Genomic DNA, 24,746 nt, shown 5'->3' with positions numbered 1-24,746 from the left:
TTCCTTCCTTCCTTCCTTCCTTCCTTCCTTCCTTCCTTCATTTCTTTACTATATCCTTGCATCCTTCTCTTCCTTTCTGTTTGTCTTTCTGTCTTTCATTCATTTGACTACGTATTTTAAGTCCACCCATTGTAAAAAATATATACCATTAGCTTGCAGTGGACTTTAGCATTTCATATTTTGAGGCGAATGCAACGTACATGGAGCTCTGAAAAGCTGAATCTGGAGAAACGTTTGTGCAACTTCGGTAAATGTGTAAAATTAGCACAGGTGGTAAGGTTTCCAACCTTATTTGCATCTTGTTGTTCACCGGCTGGGGATAATGAAGCAGTAAACTGGAGCTAATTTCACCATTTAAAGTTTCTGAACTTTTAATTATCCCCTTTTTGGGAAAGTCTTCCTCATTTCTTGAAGTGGCCCACATTTCAAGGTTAGATGCACTATTGATATTGCTGCTTGTGGAGCTAATCCCCCACACATGGTCATCGGAACCCAGTCGTCCAATTGTGCTGAGACTAAAAGGTGCAGGAGACTATAAGTATTCGTCCCTGCAGTCCTGTCCTGAATTAAATCAATTTATCATCCTTGCCGTTTTCTCCCACAGCCTTAAAGTGTACCTCTTTAAAAGAAGATTAAGTCTAAGTACAGCTTTTTGTGTAATTTATATTTTACTCAAAGTGAAAGTTCTCCATGAATGTAAATGCTCTCATTAACTTACACCCAATGGATCTGCTCTCTGCCTTGGCTCATCTCTTCTGTGTTTTACAGTATGGACTGCAAAGGATCCTGGGAGACGAGCGGAGCTTGTTGCTGTTGGCAAGAGCAATTGACCCCAAACAGACCAACATGATGACTGAGATTGTCAAAATTCTGTCCGCTATCTGCATTATTGGCGAAGAAAACATGTAAGTTGATTGTGTTGAATCTGATCAGTTCTTTCCGTAATCTGGCAGAAGCCAGCCACTCTTCTCCACAGAGAGTCTTGTCAGATAATGAGATTGTCACAGTTTTAAAGGTCAGAAGCATTGGTTTTATTTGTAGGTCTGCAGAGTTCCATTAATAAAAGGATGTTAATAAAATCTGACTTGTACGATCTACAGTGTAGAGGGGAAAAAAGGCACTAAAAAGTACATTGACACAGGGTCTAATAAGTTTGAATGATCTAGAGAGACTTCGCTAGAAGACGTCCTTACTTCAGGGACGTTCACAGATAGACAGTAGGTGGTGCTTGACCCTTTTTCATCAGCGCAAAAAATGCCCTTCTTATTTTTCATTTCTTTTTTTAATAGTGTATGGTGTGTGGCCCAAGGTAGCAATTCTGAATTTAAAAGCCTATTTAATCAGTTCCTCCACTTTTTTTTTTATTCTGCCTGACAAGACTCCCAACATCCCAAAGGCTTCGCTACTTTATTAGAAAATTGTATTAGTTTATTTAGTAATGAGCACTAGTTACATAAGTTTTTCAAGAATCTTTTTTTCATTTTTGTGAGTGCATATACTTGTGGTTTCATGCTCTGCACATGGTGTCCTTTTTTTTTTCTTTCATTTAAACATCTTTATTCCAAAATGTATGAGAAACTCTATACCAGGGATGATCAGCATTTACGAGCCAGAGCTCGTCTTGCTTTGGTCTCGAGCTGCAAAACCTAGATGATGCATCTGAAACAACTTTTCTAATAAAGTTGAATAATACCTGCTGCATAAAATGGTGAGTTTTATGGTTAGTGAGAGACTGTCATATTTATTTTTAGGTGTGAAAACAAACAAAAACCCCCATCAAACTTTAGAAGGAAATGATAAAAACATGCTTTAAACTATGTGGGTATTGCTCAGAAACTGTAAAGGAGTTGCTAAAATGTGCCTCTTTTAAATTAATATATTACTAATATAAAGTGACTATTTGTATTTTCATGCAGGAGCAAGGATTTGTGCTGTTCAGTTGTGTGCTTTAGGTTATTACGCTCCACATGTGTACCTGCAAAATCATGCGTTTTGAGGCCTCAGTGCACCACTCCACTCCTGATGGGCGTTCTTCAAAGCCTTTTTTTTTCTTTCTTAAAGAACGAATAAGCTTTGAGTATGCATCCTTTTAAAAGTAAATCTATATTAATTGTTAAAGAACTGATTCCAGGCTGGTCAAATCAATACGTGTGTGTGGTTTAGTGCTTTCTGTTGTAGTCTGACAGTAAGGGATGCACTTTGTCTAAACAGCAGGATATATTTTAGTGGTACAGCCCTTTAATTGCTTGTGTTGCCATATCATTTTTCAGTAAATCTTAGCTGGTGTGTAAGCTGAGCCAAACCGTTTGAAATCTGTGCTGAGGACAAAAATAGGAAGTCATGGTGCATCTTTACTCTGCTTACACCTCCAATATTGAACAGAAAGGATAGAAAATACTGCCGTCGCTGTTCTTTTCCTCTAAGTTTATTTTTATATGTTTTAGAGAGATTACACACCACTGTTAATATCCATGCTGTGAATCATCATATATCTACAGATAACCCCAGTGCAAAAACCACACTGTTCGGTGCAGCATTGTCTGTTTACTGTGGACACAACTTGCTTGACAGCCTTTAAATTGGAGTTATGTGAGCGTTTGTTGTTTCCCACTGGGCCGGACTAGAATAACAACAGCTCAAAGTCGAGTCTTTATGTAGTCAAGGAAGTAAACAAACCCACATTTTCCGTTAAGAAAACAGCTGAGTTTAGCAAATGCGTCCTAAATTCCTGACCATTTGAAATGGGGCTCTGAGCTTGTCATTTTCATGCTGACTAAACAATTTCCAAAACAGGTTTCATGTTGCAGAGAATAAATTAGTTTTTTTTTTTTTATTCCAGAGAGTTTAACTTTGTCTTCTCAGTTGGTGGTTTCAAAAATATCAAAAAAGTATCATGAACTTCTCCTATAATATGTAAAGCTTTCAAACTTTGGCTTAGGACAGTGAAGGACATTTTAGTGTTGCATGCAGCAATTATTTTCTGAGTTTGGGATCTAAAATAAAACACAATTTTAGTTAATTGGTCAACTTATTGGCAATTTATTTACAGTTTCCTCAGTCTTAAAATCTACAAATTAAGGTTATTTAGACATAAATCTCAGAATTTAACATCACTAAACATTTTTCTTTTGTTTACATTGTTCAGGGCAAAAATATGGGAGAGAATCTTGCCTGGTTAGATGCATGTCTGATGGTGACAATGAAAGTGACAGAATCTTCATTGCAATGTTGTTGTTCATATAACTGTTTCCTCCCATTACGTCTGAGCCTTTCTGTCCTGTCGCGTCGGAGCTGTACAAGTTCACCCTGAACAAGAACCTAGTTCTAAGTTTGGTTCATGCAACATAAACCTTAACCATAGTTCATCACCTAAACATTGTGGACTAAACTAGCAATCCCCAAAATTATCCAATTCTCCTTTATTCATCATATTTTTATAAAACATACTTTAAGACAAAGTAGATCATGTTGCTGTTCCAACAGGACGTTCAGCATTTTCAGTTTGGCCTTTGCCAACTTATGTGCATCTGTTTAATTCCCAACCTTTCCCTGTGCTCAGCTAAACCGTTTTATTTCTCCAAATTCTTTATTTATTTTTCTGTTTTAATTCTAAAACAAAATGACTGAAAAGTGGCTTAGTGTGCACTTCATCAAAGTTTTTTAGAAAATTCCAGATTCAGTTTAATAACATCAGCTGAAAAAAAATGTCTTTATGGAGTGCGCTTTTATTTCAGCCATAACTTTTATTTCATCCATAACTACGTATCTCTAGTGCATCTTCAGGACTCATCTCTGTGGTGCCTAGTCTCATTCCCTGCCTGGAACATGCTCCAAGGCAGTGACACAGAACTGGACCTGCACATTATCATGATTTGCATAAGTAAACAAACTACTCGACTATTATGTTTATATTTAATTTCAAATGTAATAAAATGGCCTTAATGAAAAAACGTATGTTGTTATTTCAAAGCCAAAACAACATGTGTTTTGGAACAACTTCGCTGCTTGGTAAAGCAGTTAATAACATTTTCTGCAGCTGTAAAAGGCAAGAATCACTATATCTACTATGCGCATAGAAAGCCTGAATGAGGAGTACTTGCATAATTAACTAATATACTTTGCAGTATTGATGTTGTGTACAGTGACATCAATTTACAATCTATCAATTGAGACTGGAGTGTTAACTTAATATTGTTAGGTTTATTAAAGAGGCGGTCTCAAACTTTTGTCTTTTAGATCCAACTTTAGATATTTTAATGTTCCTACAAGCCTGGATAAAAATGGCTAAGATTGCCTAGCTAATTCACTTGAATCATAATTTAATTGTCATCGTATTGGAATTTTTTTTTATTTTATTTTTATTTTTTTAGAAAATGTTATAAAGCTAAGGTGCCAGAGCTTTTTGTCAGTCTCCTCTCCTCACTAGCATCAGGTCATGTTTCAGTGACTTTGCCCCCAAACATTACAGTCGCGCTAAGAATGTCTCTTAACGGAAATAACAATAAAGAATTGTACAAGGATGAAAATGGCTACATAAAGGAAAGTTCCTCTGAATTTCAGTCTGTAGCAGTTTAACAACACACAGTCAGGGTTTCTCAGGCCAACCAAGATAAAGAAGTTATCTGCTGAAGTGAGCAAAATGTTGACATATTACAGATCACAACTCAAGTGAACTTGTGTTCAACTTACAACAACTTTCGCAGGTAGATGCGCTCGAGTCATTAATCAGTGCGCTGATGCGGTTCATGAGTAAATTAGTTGTGTTCAGTTCAGTCACCACATAGGTGTGATATAAACACACACGCATCACTGCTCGTATAATCTTATAGTGGTGGTATACACCTCTCTGTGTCTCATGATACTTTATTCACTCACACCAGTCACTCAGATAATTTAAAAATAGGTTGAACAACAAGATCTTTGCCACGATGATATCCGTGCTATAAAATGTCCGGATCTTGTGGAAGTGACAGCCGAAGGAGCTGAGGTGTCGTCTTCCTTTTTTTTTTTTTCTTCTTCTTCTCCGAAACTTCTCTGCCAACCGGTGCTGAGAATCTGACTCATGTTAGGCACCGTTTTTGGCTGACAGCATCAAAAGAGAACACGACAAGTTAAGCAGATCTATCTCGCCTGTTTTGTAGCTACGTCTGAACTGGCTTTAAAGCTGCTCAGTATGCAGCTCGTCATGTTTTCAGTGACTTTGTAATGTCTATCACAGGGTTCTTCCCTTTATCTCCATGTAAGCCTTACTCTGCACATGCGGTCCTATTGGTCAGACATGATGTCTGCTAATCACAAAGGTAGTGCAGGATGCAACAGCAACTGTGTCTGGTATGTTTGATTAAAGACGTGCATTGCAAAAGTCTTCATACCTTTTGAACTTTGTCACTTTTTAGCATATTACAACCTGGATTTTAAACATATTGTGTTGTACATTTTGGCTGAAAGACAAAATGCTCTTTTCTTTTGAAGAGCAATACAATCACCCTGGGACAAATCTTTGTAGAAACACATTTCTGTAAAATTAATCTTTTGAATTATCGAGGACAAGGAACACAAACTAAGAAATCACTTCAACCCTGTGATTTCTTAGTTTCTTACCCCAAACTGGACCCATGTTGAGGCATCCAGAATTTCAAGAAAACTAAACTCTGTCCACCGAAGGAGGAAAGAAGAAGAACATCGTCATTCCATGTGGGGATTTGGTATCCGAGAAACTAATAATGTTTTTTTCCAAGCATAATATTCTTGTTCATTATGAACCCAACAACACTCATAGACTGATTCATCCCAAGGATAAAACGTCCATACACAGAAAACAGAAGAGTAAAATTATCCTGTCAAGGTCTGTAATGAATTTACATCTCAAGAACAAGGAAAACTTGTTTGAAGACGGACAGAGAATATAGTTAGTCTGACCGTTTGGATCAAAGGCAAAACATCTTCAAGAAATAATATAATTCGATTAGCTAACCCAGTGGTTCTCACTGCCCTGCATGTTTTAGACATGTCTCTATTCCAGCATTCCTGATTCAGATGACTGAATGACCTCCTCTGCATGGCATCAAGTGCTGCAGATTGTCATTTCTCATTGAATCTGCTTCAAATCAGGGACATTTGTAACGGCACAAAATGTGCAAAGTTCAAAGGGTATGAATACTTTTGTAGAAACCTGGTGCGTCACCTCAGTTTTCTTTTCTGGAAAACTGAGGGGAAGATGTTTCTCAAAACCTCCATCTATGCCAATTTCTCTGGCTCATTATTTGCCTAATACGGATGTGATTTTTCTCTGAACATTCAGAGAATTGCTCAAAGGACATTAGTTTACTTCTGGTTTAGTGTGTGCTGGTGACGACAGTTTAGTCTGAAATGATTAAGTAGTCTAAAATGAGCTGCCTTGAGCAGTTTTGAGCACAAATTTACTTGGACCTTTCAATAGCTTTGCTTTCACATTAACAAATACATTTATTACAAACACTTTAATAGACCGCATTTGCAGCAAAAGCCTATCATTTTGTTCAAGCTTCCCTTAACAAAAGTGAGATCGAGTCCAAATGGGCTGCTGGTGCGATAGCAGCAGATTTAACATGAGTGAAAAAAATAAACGATCAGCTGCACTGACCAACACACGAGAAGAAGAGACGGGTTTTTGTTTGAGCTTTAAATTGTGAAGAAATGTCCTGTCGTTAAAGGTTTTAAAAGTGTTTTGTTTGGTTGCTTTTTCCCCAGCCTGGATAAGATTCTGGCTGCCATGACAATTGCTGCAGAGAGGAACAATAAAGAGAGATTTGCTCCAATTGTGGAGGGACTGGAGAACCACGAGGCCCAGCAGCTCCAGGTGAGTAATTAGGCATGCACACAGCACAAACAAAAACAACAAGCAGCGTGATGATCCAAATACCTCAACACTGCTCTGCTGTGATGTGATGCAGTAGAAAATAATTGATTGGAAACCCAAAACTGAGATTAAAAGAAGTATTATAGGAAAACTCCTGCTTTGTTATGCACAGTTGACGCAGAGCGGACCCGGCGTACAGAACGTGTCATATTTCTTCAAGATCCTAATGGGAGCAGACATGACTCAAATTGACAGTTTTGCCACTCTGTGCTGTGTTTGGTCCATTTATACCTCCATCGCGGCTGTATTACCACATCTTTCATTGCTTCTGTCTTCATGTCGACTTGTCCACATCAAGCTCCCCCTAGGACATGACAAGATGTGATCAGGGGGCTATTATAATCAACTCAATGCTCCATTGCCACTTCTTTATTAAAAGAAAACACCTGCCTCATTGAGCACCTCCACTGAATGGCTCCTCTCTTTTAGCAAACCCATAAAAAAGATGAAGTAAAAGAAAGATATTGAGTTTGTCTTTCTTTCTTTGTCATATTTCCCCTTCCTCTCGCTGTTTCTGCTCATCTTTTTTTTTTTCTCACATCCCACAAATACTTCCTCTTGCTTTTTTCTATGTTGCTGTCAAGTTGAATCTCGGAGGACTATGTGAGAGAGGCCAGCAGAGCAGCGTACCTCTCCTCATTTTCACCAGTGTTCTTTAGAAACAGGAAAACAACTATCTAACAGCAACAACAACACCACTCAAAGCTCTCTTTTTTTTTTGTCCTTAAGAGTCCAGAGCAAGGAATTACTTAAGGAATTAGATTAGCTGCAGGGCATGAGAAGTCATGAAAAAAAAGTCATGAAAGAAATTGATGAGGCGGGTGGCGGAGGAGAAACAAGATATTCTTTTATTAGTAGGCTGTTGTTTTTCCTTTAAATTTTGCCATTAATGAAATGAAGCTCTGCTAATTGTGGAGTAAATTAAAATGCTTTGCTGATACAGGGGTTTTGGGGAAATTAATAGACTTTAAATCCAAAGGCCGTGATGTTCTGCACAGCTAGACTTGGCTAATGTGATTAAAATGTGTTTTAGTGTAGTTCAGGCTACAGCTGAACAGGAGGGGAACTCCCCTTTTCAAATTTGTTACATTTTCCAGCTATTAGTAGTTTAACTACAATTACGATTTCTAATCAAAAACTTTACATTTTGTATGTCACTTTTAATGTAACATCATGAACAAATAAACTGAAAATTCCCCAGATTATGTTAAAAATAAACACTAGGTTACGTGAGTGAAAACACCCTTGAACTAAATTTCATGTCCTGTGAATTATTTACGGCATTCAGACTTAAGTTCACACCTGCCATCATTGATCTTGATTCTAATTTACCTGAAAATAAAATTCGGCTTCATAAGAACGGCTAGAAACTAGTGATCCGGGTCGATCCGGCTGATTCTAGTGATGTGATGCACTCAGACCAGAACCTTCAGAGACGCATAAAGAACCAGAACCAAACGTGAAGAAGCAGCATTCAGTTTTCATCTAATCTGGAACAAACATCCAGAAAAAAATTCATTTCAATCAAGACTAAACCTCCATCCCATTGCTTAGAGCTCCCTTTGATTAATAACTGGAAAATAGATTAGTTTTAGTCTGGATTGTAGCTTTCCACTGCTTTTCTTTATCCTGCTACTCTAATGTATTGTTTCTTTTTAGATTTGTTCAGTGTGTTATGTTTTGATCATATAAACCACGTTAAGCTGCCCTGTTGCTGGTGCTATATAAAGAAACCTGATTGGACTGGAACCTTTCTTCAGATTTGCATCCTTTAACTAAACTGTTAAATTACAGAGAGACAACAAAGGACCAAAATGCTTTCCTATATAAATATTTATATATACATATTTATGACAGAGATAATTTCTATAGGGTAGAATAGGCAAATATACCCAGATCCAAATATAGTGATGGATTTAACTCAGCAAAGAGTTTGTTCAAGGGTTACCAATTTATTGCGCCTTTAAGTTTTTATACTGTTGTTTAGCTTTTCAGGTTAAATTATAGAAGGCAAGTGTCACATTAAAGCCGGCAAAAGTTTTAAAATGAGCTGAAACTGTAAGATCATTTTTACCTAACATTTTAACTGATATCTTTTGAGATGTGCTGAAACAGGGAAGTTTTTTGGTGGTGGTTCTAAGTATCATGCAAGCAGAACTAACATGGGGAATTTATGGTGAAATTGTAAAAACAAACTGAGTAGAAAAATATATAAAAATGTGGCAAATTCAATTTAAAGGTTAAAAATCAAAATTTGCATCAAGTAAAAAAAAAAAAAAGCAAAGCAACATATAGACCATCCTAGAGGTTTAGATGTTTAAATAAAAAAGTTTTTCTACTCTATTATTCTATTTCTATGTGGTATGTAAAAGGTATCCAACAGTATTTTTGTACAGAAAAATCAAATAGGAGAGCATTTGTATTTCCAGACTTCTTTATCTTCCCTATTGTTTGGAGATGTTTTGCAACTAGTCATTTTCTTCCTCCCTCCATCCGAGCCTTAACTTTCTTCTTTTTGCAGATTACAAATTTAAACCCTGTCTGCTGTAGAGATGTTTCCCATAAATGTATAATGTGTTATGACATTCGTATTTTAAGTCTAACTAACTCAAAGGGCTGTGAACTTTAGAAAGTTCAGTCTGGAGAAGTCTTACATTTTTCCTTGAAAAGCTTGACCATATATGATTATATTCTTTGTATAGCTTCATCACTTATTCTTGTTTTCCTCATCCAGTTCTTCACTCGTAAGAGATTTTGGCCCAGAGGTCCTCAAACTGACAGTGAGAGGAAGCAGCAACAGAATACAAGGTTTTAAGTCCAACAAAACCGGATATGACAGCCCCAAAGAATCAGCTCAGTCGTGACTCTTATTAATAACACATAACAACATAGAGTGTAGGGTCAAGGTTTAAGAAGACAGCATTTCCGATTTTGTCCATGGGAATCCTTCAGCCTTTTATCGATTGTCTGTCAAAGGAAAAGTGCCTCATCCGTGGCTTGCTCCCTAGAAACACCTTACTTCTCATTATATTTCATCTGCTATTTCCTCCTCCTAACCCACACTCATCCACCCTCCCACCATGCACACAAACTCTGTTTTCACTCTTTCTTCTTCCAATAAATCCATTAATAATGCACGTCTGGTCAATAGCCTCACAGAACTGGACTGTGTTCCTCATTTTACCTGATTCTTTCTTTACTTTTGTCCTCGGTGCTGCAGTCAAGGCTCTGAAGAGCAATAGTGACCAACAAAACACACCATTAAGCAGTATCACCTCCGTAGCTGAAGAATATGAAGATTACAGACGGGAAGCAATTCATGTTTGTGAATTTATGCATGTATTTGTTTAGTTGCCACCCCTTTTTGTCTGTTTATGTGTTGTAATTTTCTGTATAACTCGTTTGTAGAATGTGAGAAGAGGAAACGGACCTGCTGAGTAAAAGTCTTCACCCACTTCAAAATAAGAACATGAATATAAACGGCTAACTACATAAGTTAACCAAAACTTTAACGCAAATTTTGAAGTTTATTCAACTGTTCATAAAACAGTTGAATAAGCTTAAAAAAAAACCAATCAGCTCTTTTGTTAGAACCCTAGCAGATTAGTAGAAGTGGGGCCACTACAGCTGCCTAAATTGTGACAAATGCTGCCTATCACATAGCAGTGTGCAGCCAAGGAGGTCATGCCAGTCTCGCGGCATCATGTTGTTCTACTGAAGCCTGTTTTTTTTTTTTTGTTTGTTTTTTTAATGAAGGAATTAAAGTTAAATAGCCAAATATACATTGTTTCTTCAAACTCCATTAATCCCATATAATAAAGGACACCAAACTGTAGTCAATAGTAGATTAATCCGTTTGGTGTTGGCAGAGAGGATTTAACAAGTCACACGTTTAACTTTGCTGCTCAGCCTGCAAATGCATTATTCTTACAAATAATTACTATTCAAAGAGAAACAAACAGGCTTTCCAACGGTATGGGGATTTGCTGCCAAGTAATAACTGACTAAACACCAAATGTTCTTACTTTTTATGCTTGATATATTTAGAGATGCACCAGTCAATTGGAAAGAGATCTGAAATGGACCGATTCCAATTTTGATCTGGGATCAGATGCTCATAAAATCATTCTTTGCTTCTGTTTCCTGTTTATCAGCACATCTGACAACAGCATTCACTTTCTTAATATTTAATATTTAATATAGATCACATAAAGGTCACAAATGCTGTGATGCACATAGGGATATTCTTGTGATTTGTTTTTTTACAGTTTAATTTAAAACTACTACCTCTGTCAAAGAATATGCAGTGGCTTTTCTTTTCCATGTGGTTTAGTCTCTAAAGAGGGGTGGGGGAACTTAAAAATCTGCAAATCTGCAATTCAGCCTGGAAAGCCAAAATGTTAGGCTCCGTTTTGCTCATATGTTTTATTATTTTTACCATCTCCAGGTCGCCTGTATGCAGCTGATCAACGCCGTGGTCACTTCGCCTGACGACCTGGACTTCCGGATACATCTACGCAACGAGTTCCTCAGATGCGGCTTAAAGAAGATCCTTCCTGTGAGTCGACAGAGAACAACTGGCAGTCAGAGTTGGATCAGTCCTGACTTTATTGAAGAGGAATGAAGTGACCTAAATATTCAACGTATTTTTCATCTGCCAAACGAGATCAATGAAGAAGTTTAAGTCAGTTCGGCTAAACTTTACCTCATCAAACCAATTATTTATTACTTTGCTTCGATGAAGCAAGTCTTTTTCCTACTTTTGCCTTTTGGAGAAATCTACTCACTGATGTGCATTTTGAATGTTAAATGTAATTAAACTAGATTTAATTATTTTTCTTTAATGATTTTTGGAAAGAAAAAATGGGAGTGACTGCACAGGAAAGCTTCAAAACAATTGGTGTGATTAATAGTAGCAAGGGCTTGCGGAGAGCGCGGTGCGGAGCTCGCACCTCTGCACCGCGCCGTCATTATCGGCAACCTCACCGTACACGGCTTCACACGAGCCGAAGGCGAGCGAGCTCCGGCTCATCACTCAAACTCTCATTTGTTGCAAGTGGGGTGAACGTGTCACGGAGCCAGTTGTTAATAAGTCATCCCAGCTGCTCCTGTTGATTTTTACGGTCATTACTTTAATTATCTCCATTTCTGCCCCCTGATATGAAAGAGCCTCTGTGTACAGTCGTTTATGAATCCCACATTTGCCACTTTTATTGCCCACATTCAGCGTGACACTCCTTCATCTAATTATGAGTTATGCTCAGGAAGGTGTGTGTCTGTTGGCCGAGAAACGGTGAAGCCCGCCGAAAAAGAAAGTGCAATTTGTTTTGTTCTGATAGTCCTTGGCCGCCTGCGTTTGCCTCCCTTCTTCTTCTCCCTCCTTTACTTTTGTGTGTCATTGTGCATCTCCCTGCAAACCAGTGTTGGTTGCTGGAGACAGATGGTGCACCCCAACAATGTGCAAGGTGATTGATACCTACAGAAATTGGGTTACATTTGGCTGTGTCTCAGCGCATAAACCCCACTGCTGATGATTCATAGGAAAGTGGTAAAGAGCAACTCTGTGTCCCCTTGTGGCTGGTACAGGTGTGCAGGAATTGGTTCTGTCTGGAGCTGTTGGCGAGAGGGTCGGTGCTATCTTAGTTTTCTTTTTTTTTTATTCCAAGACTGCTATTGCAAAAGTTTTTCACATTTTGTCTCGCTGTATCCACAAACTTCAGCATATTTAACTGGAAGTTTTGTGATAAAACTTGACAAGACTGGATGATTGCAGTATTTGTATTAAGTGATTTGTAGAGCCAGTTTTAAAAGAAAAACAGCTGCAGGTTTGTGCAAATTAGCTCAATTTTGGTCTGATTTGATGAAAAGAATCTAGACATATATTGATTGAATATGATTTAGGTCTGGACTTTGACTGGGCCATTCAAACATTATTATGCTTTCATCTGAACCACTCGGCTACAGTTTTGACTATGTTTAGGATTTCTGTATTTGGCTCCATCAAAAGCTTTCCCACAGCATGATGCTGCCATCACCAACACACAAAATCCCAGTATGCGACTTTGTAGTTTTTAGTTGCAACATGACAGAATGGGAAGACTTTCAGTGAGGTGTAAATACTTTTGCAAGGCATTTTAGTTGGAAGATAATGTAATAGCTACATTAGCTGTGTGTTTTATATTACACTGTATAAAAAAACACTTTTAACTCTTAATACTTCCACTAATTTCCAGGAGATAAAAAAGACAGAGGAGCTGGACATTCAGCTGAAGGTGTTCAACGAGAACAAAGATGAAGACGCCATCGAACTCTCCCATCGCCTGGACGACATCCGTGCTGAGATGGAATATCCTTTGGTCTTTTGTGTTGCCACATGGAGGCGTGATGTATATTCCTGCAGAACTAGCGGTGTGCCGGTGCGTTTTGTCGGTTTTGGTCCAGCTTTGCAGACTAAATCCGCCCCTGTGGCTTTGTTCATTAGAGGAGGATTAGATGAGTCAAAGCACAATATCCTGCTCTATCCCCAGACAGGAATACTTGGTAAATAACCTAGTCATCTTAACCTATGACCTCTTCACTCCTTTATTTGGTCTTCTCCTTCAGTCCTTTCCCTCCTCTCTTTAGTTTGTTTTTTGTCTTTTTTGTTGGCCTTTAATTGTGAAAGACATTAATGAAACACAAGAAAAAAAAGTATGAAATTAATATTTCTAGCATCTTAACAAGGTAATTTATTTCAATGATTCAGTTTAAAGGGAAACTCATACTGTATGATGGATTCATTAGACAACAGTGGTATATGTCAAGCCTCTATTTTAGTTCACTTTGATTACTGGCTTACATTTAGTAAGTTCAGTTTTCAGAGTAATTGAAATAAATTTGTATTAATTAAAGGGTTTTTTAATGCACCGCTCTTATGTTATGGCCATGATTCAGTTCAAAAATAGGAGTGCTGTATTAAAGCATATTAACAGAAAGTTTAGTAGAAGGAAAAAGTGTGCCAGAATGCATTCTAGAAAGACGCTGCACCTTGCCCACAATGCCAACAGTACCAATATCCAGTTTAATGACCATGATATCACTGTGCTGACTCTGACCTTCTTAGTTTTTCTATGCCATATTTTCAAGAGAAATATTAGACACTTAAAGTCGACAAGCTGAATGGCAATATTAACCTGGGCTCCATTGCCACCTCAACAGTCCCTCAGGCTCACAGCTTCAGTAATTCTTGCAAAAGAACCCTAAACCAAGCATTTTCATTATTTTTCGAGAAGCTGACATTTTTATTGCTGCTTTTACCATATTTTCCTTCCACTACACTTTCTATTAGTTTGCTTGGAAAATGGACTCTGGGTATATAGACCAAAACACAATATTTTTCTTGGTCTTTTCTCATTTCTGACAAGCTAAATTTGGGATTTTTCATTAGCTTAAAGTCATAACCATCAAAATGTCTCAAAATGTATGCCTCACGTTTCACTTTTTGAATTAAAATCCTGAAATAATTTTTAAAATCCTGTCAACTATATTCTAATTCTCTGAGATGCACCTGTAGAAGTGCTACTCGTTTCTCCACCGTTTGGCTCTGAAATCCTGGCATGTAAGTAATAAGAGGAGCACAAATTTAGTCCTGAGTGGCAAACTTCTCCTGGCATCCGAGAGAAGAGCTCTTTAATAATTCAGAAATCTTCTCCCAGGCCATGTATGAATAGCTGACATTGTGAGCAGACGAACCAGGCTCTGACATTATGTAGATGTTCGTTCCTGCTACCGTTTTCTTCCACAGCTCTTGTAAGGGCATGAAAGTGCCACGGTGAGTGACAGTTTGGTGTGACACTTGCGAGGGGAGGAGGAGTTGTGAATGTGTGCATGGAGATGGGCGGATGGAGGTGGGGAGGTGCAGCTGGATTAATGATGTGCTTGAGCAGGTTCACAAATGAGAAGGCCTAATGTTTGTTTCCAAGGACAATGTGGTATTGATCTGTGAGGTATGGCCCTGATTGAAAAACCCAGGTTACCCTTTGTCCTTTTGTCTGCATGGTTCACACACACACACACACACACACACGCGCACACACACACACACACACACACACACACACACACACACACACACACACACACACACACACACACACACGCACTCATTTCACACACATACACACGCACACACCCACACGCACACCCCCACACACTCCTTTCACACACACACCAGCAGAACCTCTACCACCTGAGCTCTGCACATGTGTCTTGTTTCTCCCAGCGGTTTCATAAATATTAACCTGAAGAGACTCGTCTCCTCTGTCCAGCTCTGGGTCCAGGTGCTGAGGAGATGACTCCAGGCTCTAATAAATATTAATGAACTGTAGAATGGTGATTGATTGACCCCACCACTGACTGGCCTACATCACACTTGACTGCCACTCATGTTTATTCATTATTTGGAGAGAGAGCGTAAAGAGACGGAGTGAGAAACTGAGAGTGAGGAGAAAGAGCTTCGATTGCGTGGATGAGGGGGGCATGGAGGAGCTCAGCGTTTTACACCAGGGTTACGTCCGAAGGTTAGTGATAGATGAACGAAGCTCGGCTCTCTCCCAGGGTGAGCTCCTTCCCCCTCCGCCCCCCGTCTTCTGAAATGCAGCTGTGGTGAGGTTATAATTGAATCTCCCAGGGCTGGTAATTCTCCCAGGTAGTGCAGAGGAGAGAAACGATACTTTAGAAGAGCTTTAATTCCCCCCTCTGTTTCTAAAAGAAGGAAAAATAAATAAATATTTAAAGCATTTTAATTACAGAAACTGTTAACATTGATTTGGAGAGCGGTGAAACAGCATTTAAAAGCATCGATCTTTTCCAAACGCAGTGAGGGATGTGGCAAGCGGAGCAACCCATAGATCACGGACACGTTTCCTCGGCGCCTGTGTTTTCTGTGGCGGTTGATGACACTGTGGGTTTAAATGTTTTAATGCAGATTGTGAAGAGCTACGATGTGCGTTTAGATTTTAATCGTCTTCACTCAGAAGTGTACATCCGCGCATCATGAGCATGAATGTCGCCATTATTTGAGGCTTTGATTCATTTATATGAACGAAACTTGATCATTGATAATAAAACCTGCCCAACCCTAGTATTAGAAAATGTCACTTAGCAAGATGATTGGTTGACATCAGCAAGGACTTGGCATAATTCTGGTTGGATAATTGACCTCTCTTTTTATGAAATAATTGTAAATCAAAATGTGTCTGCTTGCTGACTTGGATCCACCTTTTAGACATAAGTTAAGTAGATTTATTTGTGTTGTTGTTGTTTTTTTTATCATTTGGTTCAACCCTGAACACCTAATTTCCGCTTCTGTCAATTTGTCTTCTTTGAACGGTTGAAAGATCAAAACAAATGCTTTCAATCAGGATGTATTGCTCATTAGGCTTAAACTTAAAGCATTAAAAGGCCCGTTGGATTCACCGGCTGCTTCAGATGTCAAGCAGTCACTGGATTCTCCTTTAAAAGCAAAGCAAAGCTAAGACACACAATCAATAGCTTTTGCAAATTTAATCGCCTAACATTTTTCTTCTGCGTGCGTGTCAGTTTCAATATAAAGGTTTAGCCTCACATATGCTTCTACCCTGCAAGAGATCAGATCCTCCAGATTTAGTTGGTGTAGAAAAGTGAAGCATTGTGCGACTTTTTCATGTAATTAGTTTTGTATGTCTTGAAAGGTCTGGAGTGACAGGTGAACCTGTGGGAGCCTTCTTCAATGCCAGTCCCCCCCTTCTCAACTTAGCAGTTTACTCTGTCACAGCTCCCCTGAGAAACAGCGGAAAAGAGAAATTATATCTCTGTTGACTTTTGTGCGATGATGCCTGTCAGAGAAGCTGAGCTGCAATCTACAGAAAATAAACGCTTCTAATGAAAACAAACTGTAATAACCTTTAAATGTTCACCGGAGTTGAATAAGTTTGTCAGAATGGATGCTTTTATAGCTATCTGATTTAAGAAAAAAAAAGTTGTTTTTCCCTTAACCTTGCTCCCTCACTGATATGAATGAAGTGTACCATCTCCTGTCAAATATGGTGAAAGACACCGCCTCGGAGACCTACTTTCTGTCAATCCTTCAGCACCTATTGCTTATCAGGAATGACTATTACATCAGGTAAGTTCTGTTTGGCTTTTACATACTGCTGGCCTTGTATTGACTGATGACCTGGTGAGGCGAGCTCTCTCTCTGCCTCTATGACTGCAGATACAATACCCACCAACCCATCGTTCTCATTTCACTCTCACGCAGGCGCTTTTCTTTAACGGATGCCCGGACGTCCATAAAATGCCCTCTCTGGACTTACATCTGCCATTTCAAAATGTGAAGGACATTTTGAGCTATTAGCTGCATTGTCAATCACAGCAGGCCCAGACATCGGGCTAATCAGTGGTCTGCAACTTTTTGATGCCTCTCTGCTCCTAAACACCTGAATCAAAAGGCTGAATCGCCTCTTCGGCATGTCAGCAATTTTTGTAAATGCCTTGTCATTAGCCATTGATTAGATTCAGGTGTGCTGGGGCCGAGATGTGTCTCAAGGTTGCAGGACAGCGGCACTGCTGACTATTATTAGCGTGCAGTCTGATAACACTGCCGTTCTCTGTATTTTACGTTTCAGATGCTGCAGCAAAATGTTCACTAAAGGAGGCTGCACTGTGCTGATTTTATAACATCTATAAAAAATCAATCTGTTTTTTTGTTTTGTTTTGTTTAATTGACATTAGAACATGGGAGCTTTGTGGGTGAGAAACCTCCAGTTGAAATCTGAAAACTTTAAAAAGGAACACCTAATTTGTTGTGTTTACACAACTCGACAAACTTAAAAAGCTTGGCCTGGGGAAAAAGTTGATTTTTATCCGTTTCATAATAAAAAGGAAACGCTGAGAATGAAGTACAAGATGATCTCTGTGAGAAAATGCTTATCTGGTAATCCTATGTCTTATAGAAGAAATAGAACTTCTTTAATAATAAATCTTATTCTGAACTATAAAGTTAGTTGCTTATTTACACAAGGCATCATTATTTCAACCCAATTATTTGTATACTTTTTCACAGCTTTTTCTTTGTTTTTCCAAGTTCAAAATTGCTCTGTTTCTCCCAAAATGAAATTAAATGTTCATACCATCCAAGTTTCTTCAGAGTCGTGACAAAGAGTCTGTGTCGGCCTCTGACTGAAGACTGTCGCCATATGACACGGCTGTCACGATATGCTAACAACTCAATTTCTGGCAGGGTTTTCTGGGTTTTAACTGTAAACCCTCAGATGATGATTTCTCTTCCTCTGTACCATTTTTCCAGTATCTATACTCAACGGTAGCCTGAAAGTTACGAACCAAAAAATTGTTTGTATTTTGTCCTTTTTTCGGTCACTTCCTCCAGATTTCCATCTGCTGCAGCTTGAATCATTATCTAGGACAGAAGTGCTACATCACTTATATCTGTATGTTAAATCCTGCAAGTTTGAGGAACTCCAGCCAACACCCTTAATTGGATGAGTGTTGGCTGTGTTGCACAGGAGAAAGCAGTCGTTTAACAGTTGGTGGTTCTTATTTGTTTGCACTGTCCGAACGGTCGTTATCAGGGGAGCCGTTTCAGTCAGGACATTGTTTTGTTTTGTCGAAAATTAAGCTACTCTGAAAGCTGCCTAATGTTTGAAAAAGCTGATTAGTCAGTGACTGTAAAACAAGAGTGTGACTTATTTTAATAGAGAGGCTCTGATTAATTTCGTGCTGCGTCAGAACTTTTTGCAGAACTGCGGCTTAAAAAAAGCAAGTTGGAAGATAACTTGAGGATGAGAGGAGGTGGAAGAATTTACTAAAGACAAGTTGCTGTCCCCTTGGAGTCATGAATAATGCATTCCTCATCTATTCGGAGGAAGTGAGAAATAGAATTCACATTAACCATCCATGTCTACCTCTGCTTCGATGTCCACGTTCAGCTCCTTCAGGCAGAAGCGAAGGGATCAGTTGAACTGCTCATGAAAAATTATCTAAAGTTCTTTCAAAAGATATGTTATGAGTTTCTTTTCCCTTCAACCATCCAAACTAATGCAAGTATGAGCTCAGAACACAGACATTACAAGTAGAAACGCATCATGAGGGAGACGCTTAATTCCCTGTACATCACAGCTGCAGATTAGGGTAGATGGAGAACTAATGCAGTCCAAGTGGCTTTTTAAATAAATACTGTATTTCCATGTAAGGTTGGATGAGGTGAATGTGAGGGAGAAGAACTCCGAATCCAGACCAATTTACAAAAAACATGAGTTTGTGTATATTGTTTGTGTCCACTATGCTGGGCTTTTTCAAAGTAGTCCCACCCTTCAAACTTATATGTGTTGTCATGTTGCAGCTACAACATTCTATGGATTTTTGAGATGTTGTATTCTACAACTTAGAGTGGCTTAATTCTCGACAAACGACCTATACAATTACAGCTTTTTGAGTGTGTCTGCCAGCTCTGCATTTATAGAGATTGAAATTTCCAGCCCAGTTGGACTTTGACTGAGCCATTTTTCACGTAAACGTCCTTCGATCTAAACCATCACTTAGCACCCTCTTGTAGTTGTAATGTTAGGTTTTGTCATTTCCGCAAATATGACTTTTAATATAATTTTCCTGATGAGCTCTGTTTTGTAATTTTCGCTAACAAACCTCTTAGGCGTTTGCAGAGCAGCTGCATTTATACTGGGATTAAATTAAACACAGCAGGTGTCTGCTGTGTCTTCTGAAGGCAGTTTGTTGCCTTATATTTTAGTTAGTATTATACTCTTACATTTCTCGGCACGCATCCCGGGGATTTTTATTTTTAACATGTTTTGAAAGCTGTTTATCTTCCCCTCCCCAATTATTCACATATTTGTGTTGATCTGTTGCACAAAATCAAAATAAAATGTACATATGTTTGTGGTTTTGAAGTGACAAAATCCCAAACTTTTACAAGGAAGTGTATTTCCTACTTTCTTTTTAATCTCACTCAATTTTCCATGTGCTACCACTTATTATTTTCAAATATAATATCATTAAGCATTTGTTTTTTAAACATTGCAGTCTTCTAATTATGAGTGAACCTGCTCTGTCTACTATAAAATCTCCAAACAAAACATAAGTTGCATGTTTTTTCCCCCTCCAGGCCTGGGTTTATTTTTGATAATTAATCTTTCCTTGCAAGTGTAATGAGTTGGAACGCATCAAACCCACCCAGCAATAATAGAGCAGATCTGCTCTTTTGGAGCCTGGTGATACGGGGATTACACTGGTTATGTGGAGCAGGGCTGGATCAAGTGGCTGAACCACAAGTTATCACTAGAAGAAATGAAGGTGCCAAAGAAAGAGAAGAAGTTGAGGATGATACCGGGGACGTGTGCTCGCTTCGGGAGCCCAGGCCTGCCCACTGTGGAAGGGCCCTGACAGTTCTGGGTCACTCTCTCCGTCTCTAGTTATCTCCACCCAGTCTCTATCTGCTCGGCGGCGGCGGCGGTGGAGGAGGATGGAGGACGAAGGGGAAAATAGTGTGGCTTATTGAGATAATAATGTGGTGTGCATTCATGACAGTTGTAAGCCGAGTCCCCACGGTGCTTAAGCCATGCGGGGCGACGTGTGAGCTTTCACCAGCTTGTGCCAGTCATGAGTGGGTGAATCCACCAGCTCAAGATTAACGTGTGGCATTTCATGCTTTCAAAACAGCACACCTAAATGCTGGTTTATTCTTATTTACTTTGGCTGAAAATGTCTTTTTTTTTTTTTCTCCTCCTTTCATAAAACAACATTCGTGTGCCCTGTCCACCCACGAGGTATCGCAGTGGAAAAATAGACTTTGAAATTAGCTGTTAAACTTAAAAGGGCAGATATTAACTCTGTTTCATTTAGTGTTTGATGGCAACAAAATGCTCTGATGTTCCTTTTTATTTTCTCGCTGACATATTTTGTTTATGTGCAGCTTTTGGTCTTTTTGGACAAAATTAACCCACCTGGCAGCAGACACTTTGTTCACAGTTCTACCTGCTGTAATCAATTATCGCATTTTAGCAGCAGTAATGCTTCCCCTCCTTCTCGCTCAATGTTTTTTACGCAGAACCAACAGACAGCCGAGCCTTTGATCAGACTGAAGTCCTTATCTAATCTAAGTCGTCTTAAAACCTCAGGCTTTTAGGCGTCTGCGGTTATAAATCAATTGGACAATCTAGAGGAAGCTAAAAATATTAAACTCCAGCATATTTAAGTACTATGGTGGATCTTTTACTGTCATCCACTGGCGTAACATAACAAAACACATTAAAGTGCAGTTGTTTTTTTTAATTAGGAATTTAATGGCGATCAGAGGGACTTAATCGACGACTGTACTTTGAATTTATTTCTGTGCCGTTACCAAAAACAAACTGAATAATTTCCTGTGATTATTTAATCAGATCACTGTTTTCCAGATGCTAATGGATTTCTCTGTTAGTAATTATTGAAGAATGATTCACTTTAGATCTGTCTGCCCAAACACTCACTCAAATTACTTATGTAGCTTAGTTTCACTCACCAAATCATCTGTTAGCCTCTGGAAAGATATGAAGCATGGTGAGGATGTGTTGTGTGTTGATTCTGTCAGAAGTTAATGCTCACTCTGATTGTTGAATGCAAGGACAATGTTGTCTTACCATTGATGTTAAAGTTAATATTTAATGTCGCCCATGGTAAACACGTGTAAAGAAAGGCCCAATTCACTCTTTCACTAATTTTCAGCCAATTTTTTTTTTTTTACCATTTTGTCTTTCTTTTTCCTTTTTCTCCCTGAAGGGAGCTTTTCCCCCCCTTTTCTACTTCACTAATACACATGTTTTGAAGAGGCCCAGCAGGAGACATCAGTTTAATGTCTCAGAACCCTTTCATGCACTTGAACAGTGAAGTTTAGTTTTAGTATATTAGGTTGTTGTCAGGGTGCCTTGGCTGACAGTTTTTCAAACATCTGCTACACAAGATGAACATTTAACTTGCAAAGTAGATATTGTTTACCTACTGGAAGAATTAAAAATAATATAAAAATAAAAAACAAGACTGGTTTTCAGATTTAAACATCAAACGCTGGCCTGTGTCAGGGTTATAAAATAATTACTTCTCAGTTTGGAGCTCAGCTTAAGATGGCATTGTATTTGCTAAATGTCACTTGCAATTAAAGTTGATAATGTTACACAGAAAAGGTCACATAGCAACCTGCGCGGTGGCGACGGACTTTCAGGCTGATTCACAGTCCGTGTTTGACGACGCCACGCTCCCAGTCACACTCCCAACTGCCTGGCATGTTTTCCTGCCCATTGTGCCTTTAATTACACACATTACACTGATTAGATTTACATTTCAGTTTTTACGGTCGCCCTAATTGCCAAAGAAGATTGCAAATTATGCAAGGGGGCAGGCGTAGCATTGGCGGCCGTCAGTCACCTTGAAATGGACAGACGATCGCGTGGTTGGTTTCTGTGTAGCCATTAATCTGCTAAATTTACGATAAGGGTGAAGCAAGTGATCAAATTTAATGGTGTACCTATTTTCTCCAGCAGCAGCCTTTTCGACATGGCATTTTGTGACCTCTACTTGGATAAGGGAATCATTTGTGGTTAATTAGCCTCGTGGGGTTTGTGTCACTCATATCTTTCATGTCTAATTGTTCTGCTTTGTCTCGTGACCTCTCCAAGACCTCAGTACTACAAGGTGATCGAGGAATGCGTGTCTCAGGTGGTTCTGCATCGCAGTGGGACGGACCCTGACTTTGGCTACAGTAAACGATTGGATGTGGACTTCACTCAGCTTATCGGTAACTTTTCAACTGCTTCATACTGCAAATGTTGTTTATGTGCCACCTGTTGTTGGCAAATGCTAATATTTTTTGGTACTTGTGTTGTATTCTTACATTTTGACAAAGTACTATTATTAAAGTAGTGTTTAACTAAAGTGTTCCTTAAAGTAGTTATTTTTACACATGCAAATACAAGAGGAAGTCTTCATTTTGTACTTTCAATTAAAAAATTAATAAAAGTTTAACTTACTTAAAATAAATCCCAAAAAATGAGGAAAAAAAAGAAAACTAGCCTCTACAACCAATAGCACTTCATGTGTTTTTCTTCACAAACTCAAACGTTTGCAGTTTAAATTGAAAATTGTTTGAAGATCCAGCTTTCATGTGACTCACTGAACTAATAATTACCTGTATAAACAGAGAGCTGCTTCACACTATAAATGTGTATTTCAGCCCAGGATGATCTATTCCACAATCTCGCTGCATTCCTCAGTTTTTCCTCAGAAGCTGCACTTTTATGTCCCTTGCCATGTTTGTATTGGACCAAGGTCGAAAAATTATGCTGGGCACTTCATCATGCCCAAACTATTGCTGTTGCTTCGTCCTGGTCGGCCATGTTTGTTTACTATGAACTCATCTCAGTGCTCTTGAGTGAAACCTGTCAGTGTGTGTTGTGTTTTATTTGTCATGTACTTGTTAAATCTATCATTTCTTGTTGTTGTGTGGAGTCGCTCAAGTCTTGAAAATCAACAGAGATTAAAAAATCTTGACATGTAAACTATGTCATTTGTGGAGCCTTGCCAATAATCCATTCCATTGGTAGTCTCTTCAATGTCTTTCTAGGTTTGGTTTCCATTCTAAAGCACCTTTTCAGCCAAGTAGCACTATTTCCTGCACTTCTTTTCATATAACTACCTTATTCCTCTAAACAATGTGTCCATTGACCCATTTTGCTCAGATTCTGCTAGAGAAATGCTCTACAACCAGCATTTGCTGACTCCTTAAATAACATCTGTTCGTTCACAGCAGAATGGCCTTTACAGATTGAAGCACACACTTTTGAAGCACTTTCAATTCACAACAACATTCAGTTGATGTTGCAAAAGTTAAACCGAGTCAGAAATTCTGTTGGTTTTTATTACTACACTACATCTAACTGCATGTAAAAACATAATTCAGCCACAAACTGCAATTTATCTGGTTGGTGTTGTTGGACTAGTTATTTTAAACTCACTGGCTGGTGGAAAAAATCCAAGATTTCCAGTCTATCAGCATGAGAATAAATTTAACAGTGAAGTGTGTTTGATTTGGCCAAATGAATCATAAAATGGAGAAGCATTTGCTTTAATTCAGTTATTTGTGTTGGTGGAGTCAAGCAGACAATGTTAATTTGAGCTGCATTGCCAAAGGAGATTTTTTTTTTTCCCGCTGAAAAATAAAAATAAATTGACTTTGTCTCTCACAGTCGTATCGCTAGCTTGTGACTTGCCAACAAAGGGTCATTAAAAGTTTCTAAACTTATCCCTTGAGAACAGATGCTGCATGAAGCTTCCTCTCACTTTGCTGAAGTTTAATAAAAAAGCACATGGAGGGATGAAATGTGTCTTTTCTGCCCTTTTTAGACCTATTTTTAGCATTTGAGTTTCCTCTTTTAAAGCGAGTTGTCATCTTAAGCTGTAGCTGTGTAATGATGGCAGACTACGGACAAAATGCCTTGATCCACTCACATTAAAACTTGAGGCATTTTGTTTAAAATGCATTTTTCCAGAGCCAAACGCTGCTTGTAGGTCATGAATCATGTACACTTCCTCTCATTTCTCCACCAAACAAGCTTCCTCTATCGCTTCAACACAAAAGTATTCAAACCCCTTGGACATTTTTCTCAATTTCCTGCATCATAATACTAAAGTTGTATATTATTGGGATTTTACGAGATATTGTGTATTTTTATTTATTTAAATAGAAATCTGAAAATTGTGACAGTGATTTGTATTCAACCCTCTGTTTGTTGAAGCTTTCTCTCCCACTTCGCTGAAGCTCACA

At 38.6% G+C, this 24,746-nt stretch overlaps 1 protein-coding gene across 9 annotated transcripts in view; it reads left to right on the top strand.

The window, feature by feature from the left end:
* Positions 1-24,746, top strand: part of diaph2 (diaphanous-related formin 2) — a 450,956-nt gene that overhangs the window by 129,181 nt on the left and 297,029 nt on the right. For all 9 annotated transcript variants that reach the window (XM_008420583.2, XM_008420582.2, XM_017307147.1 and 6 more), the window contains 6 exons: positions 769-905; positions 6,730-6,838; positions 11,346-11,456; positions 13,132-13,244; positions 16,926-17,042; positions 22,603-22,721. In XM_008420583.2, coding sequence (XP_008418805.1) covers positions 769-905; positions 6,730-6,838; positions 11,346-11,456; positions 13,132-13,244; positions 16,926-17,042; positions 22,603-22,721 — 706 coding nt within the window. The remainder of the gene's footprint in view (positions 1-768; positions 906-6,729; positions 6,839-11,345; positions 11,457-13,131; positions 13,245-16,925; positions 17,043-22,602; positions 22,722-24,746) is intronic.

Source organism: Poecilia reticulata, linkage group LG10, assembly GCF_000633615.1.
Source record: "Poecilia reticulata strain Guanapo linkage group LG10, Guppy_female_1.0+MT, whole genome shotgun sequence".
Classification (NCBI taxonomy): Eukaryota; Metazoa; Chordata; class Actinopteri; order Cyprinodontiformes; family Poeciliidae; genus Poecilia; species Poecilia reticulata.
The sequence above is the reverse complement of the archived record's forward strand: the minus strand, read 5'-3'. Positions and strand labels throughout refer to the sequence as shown.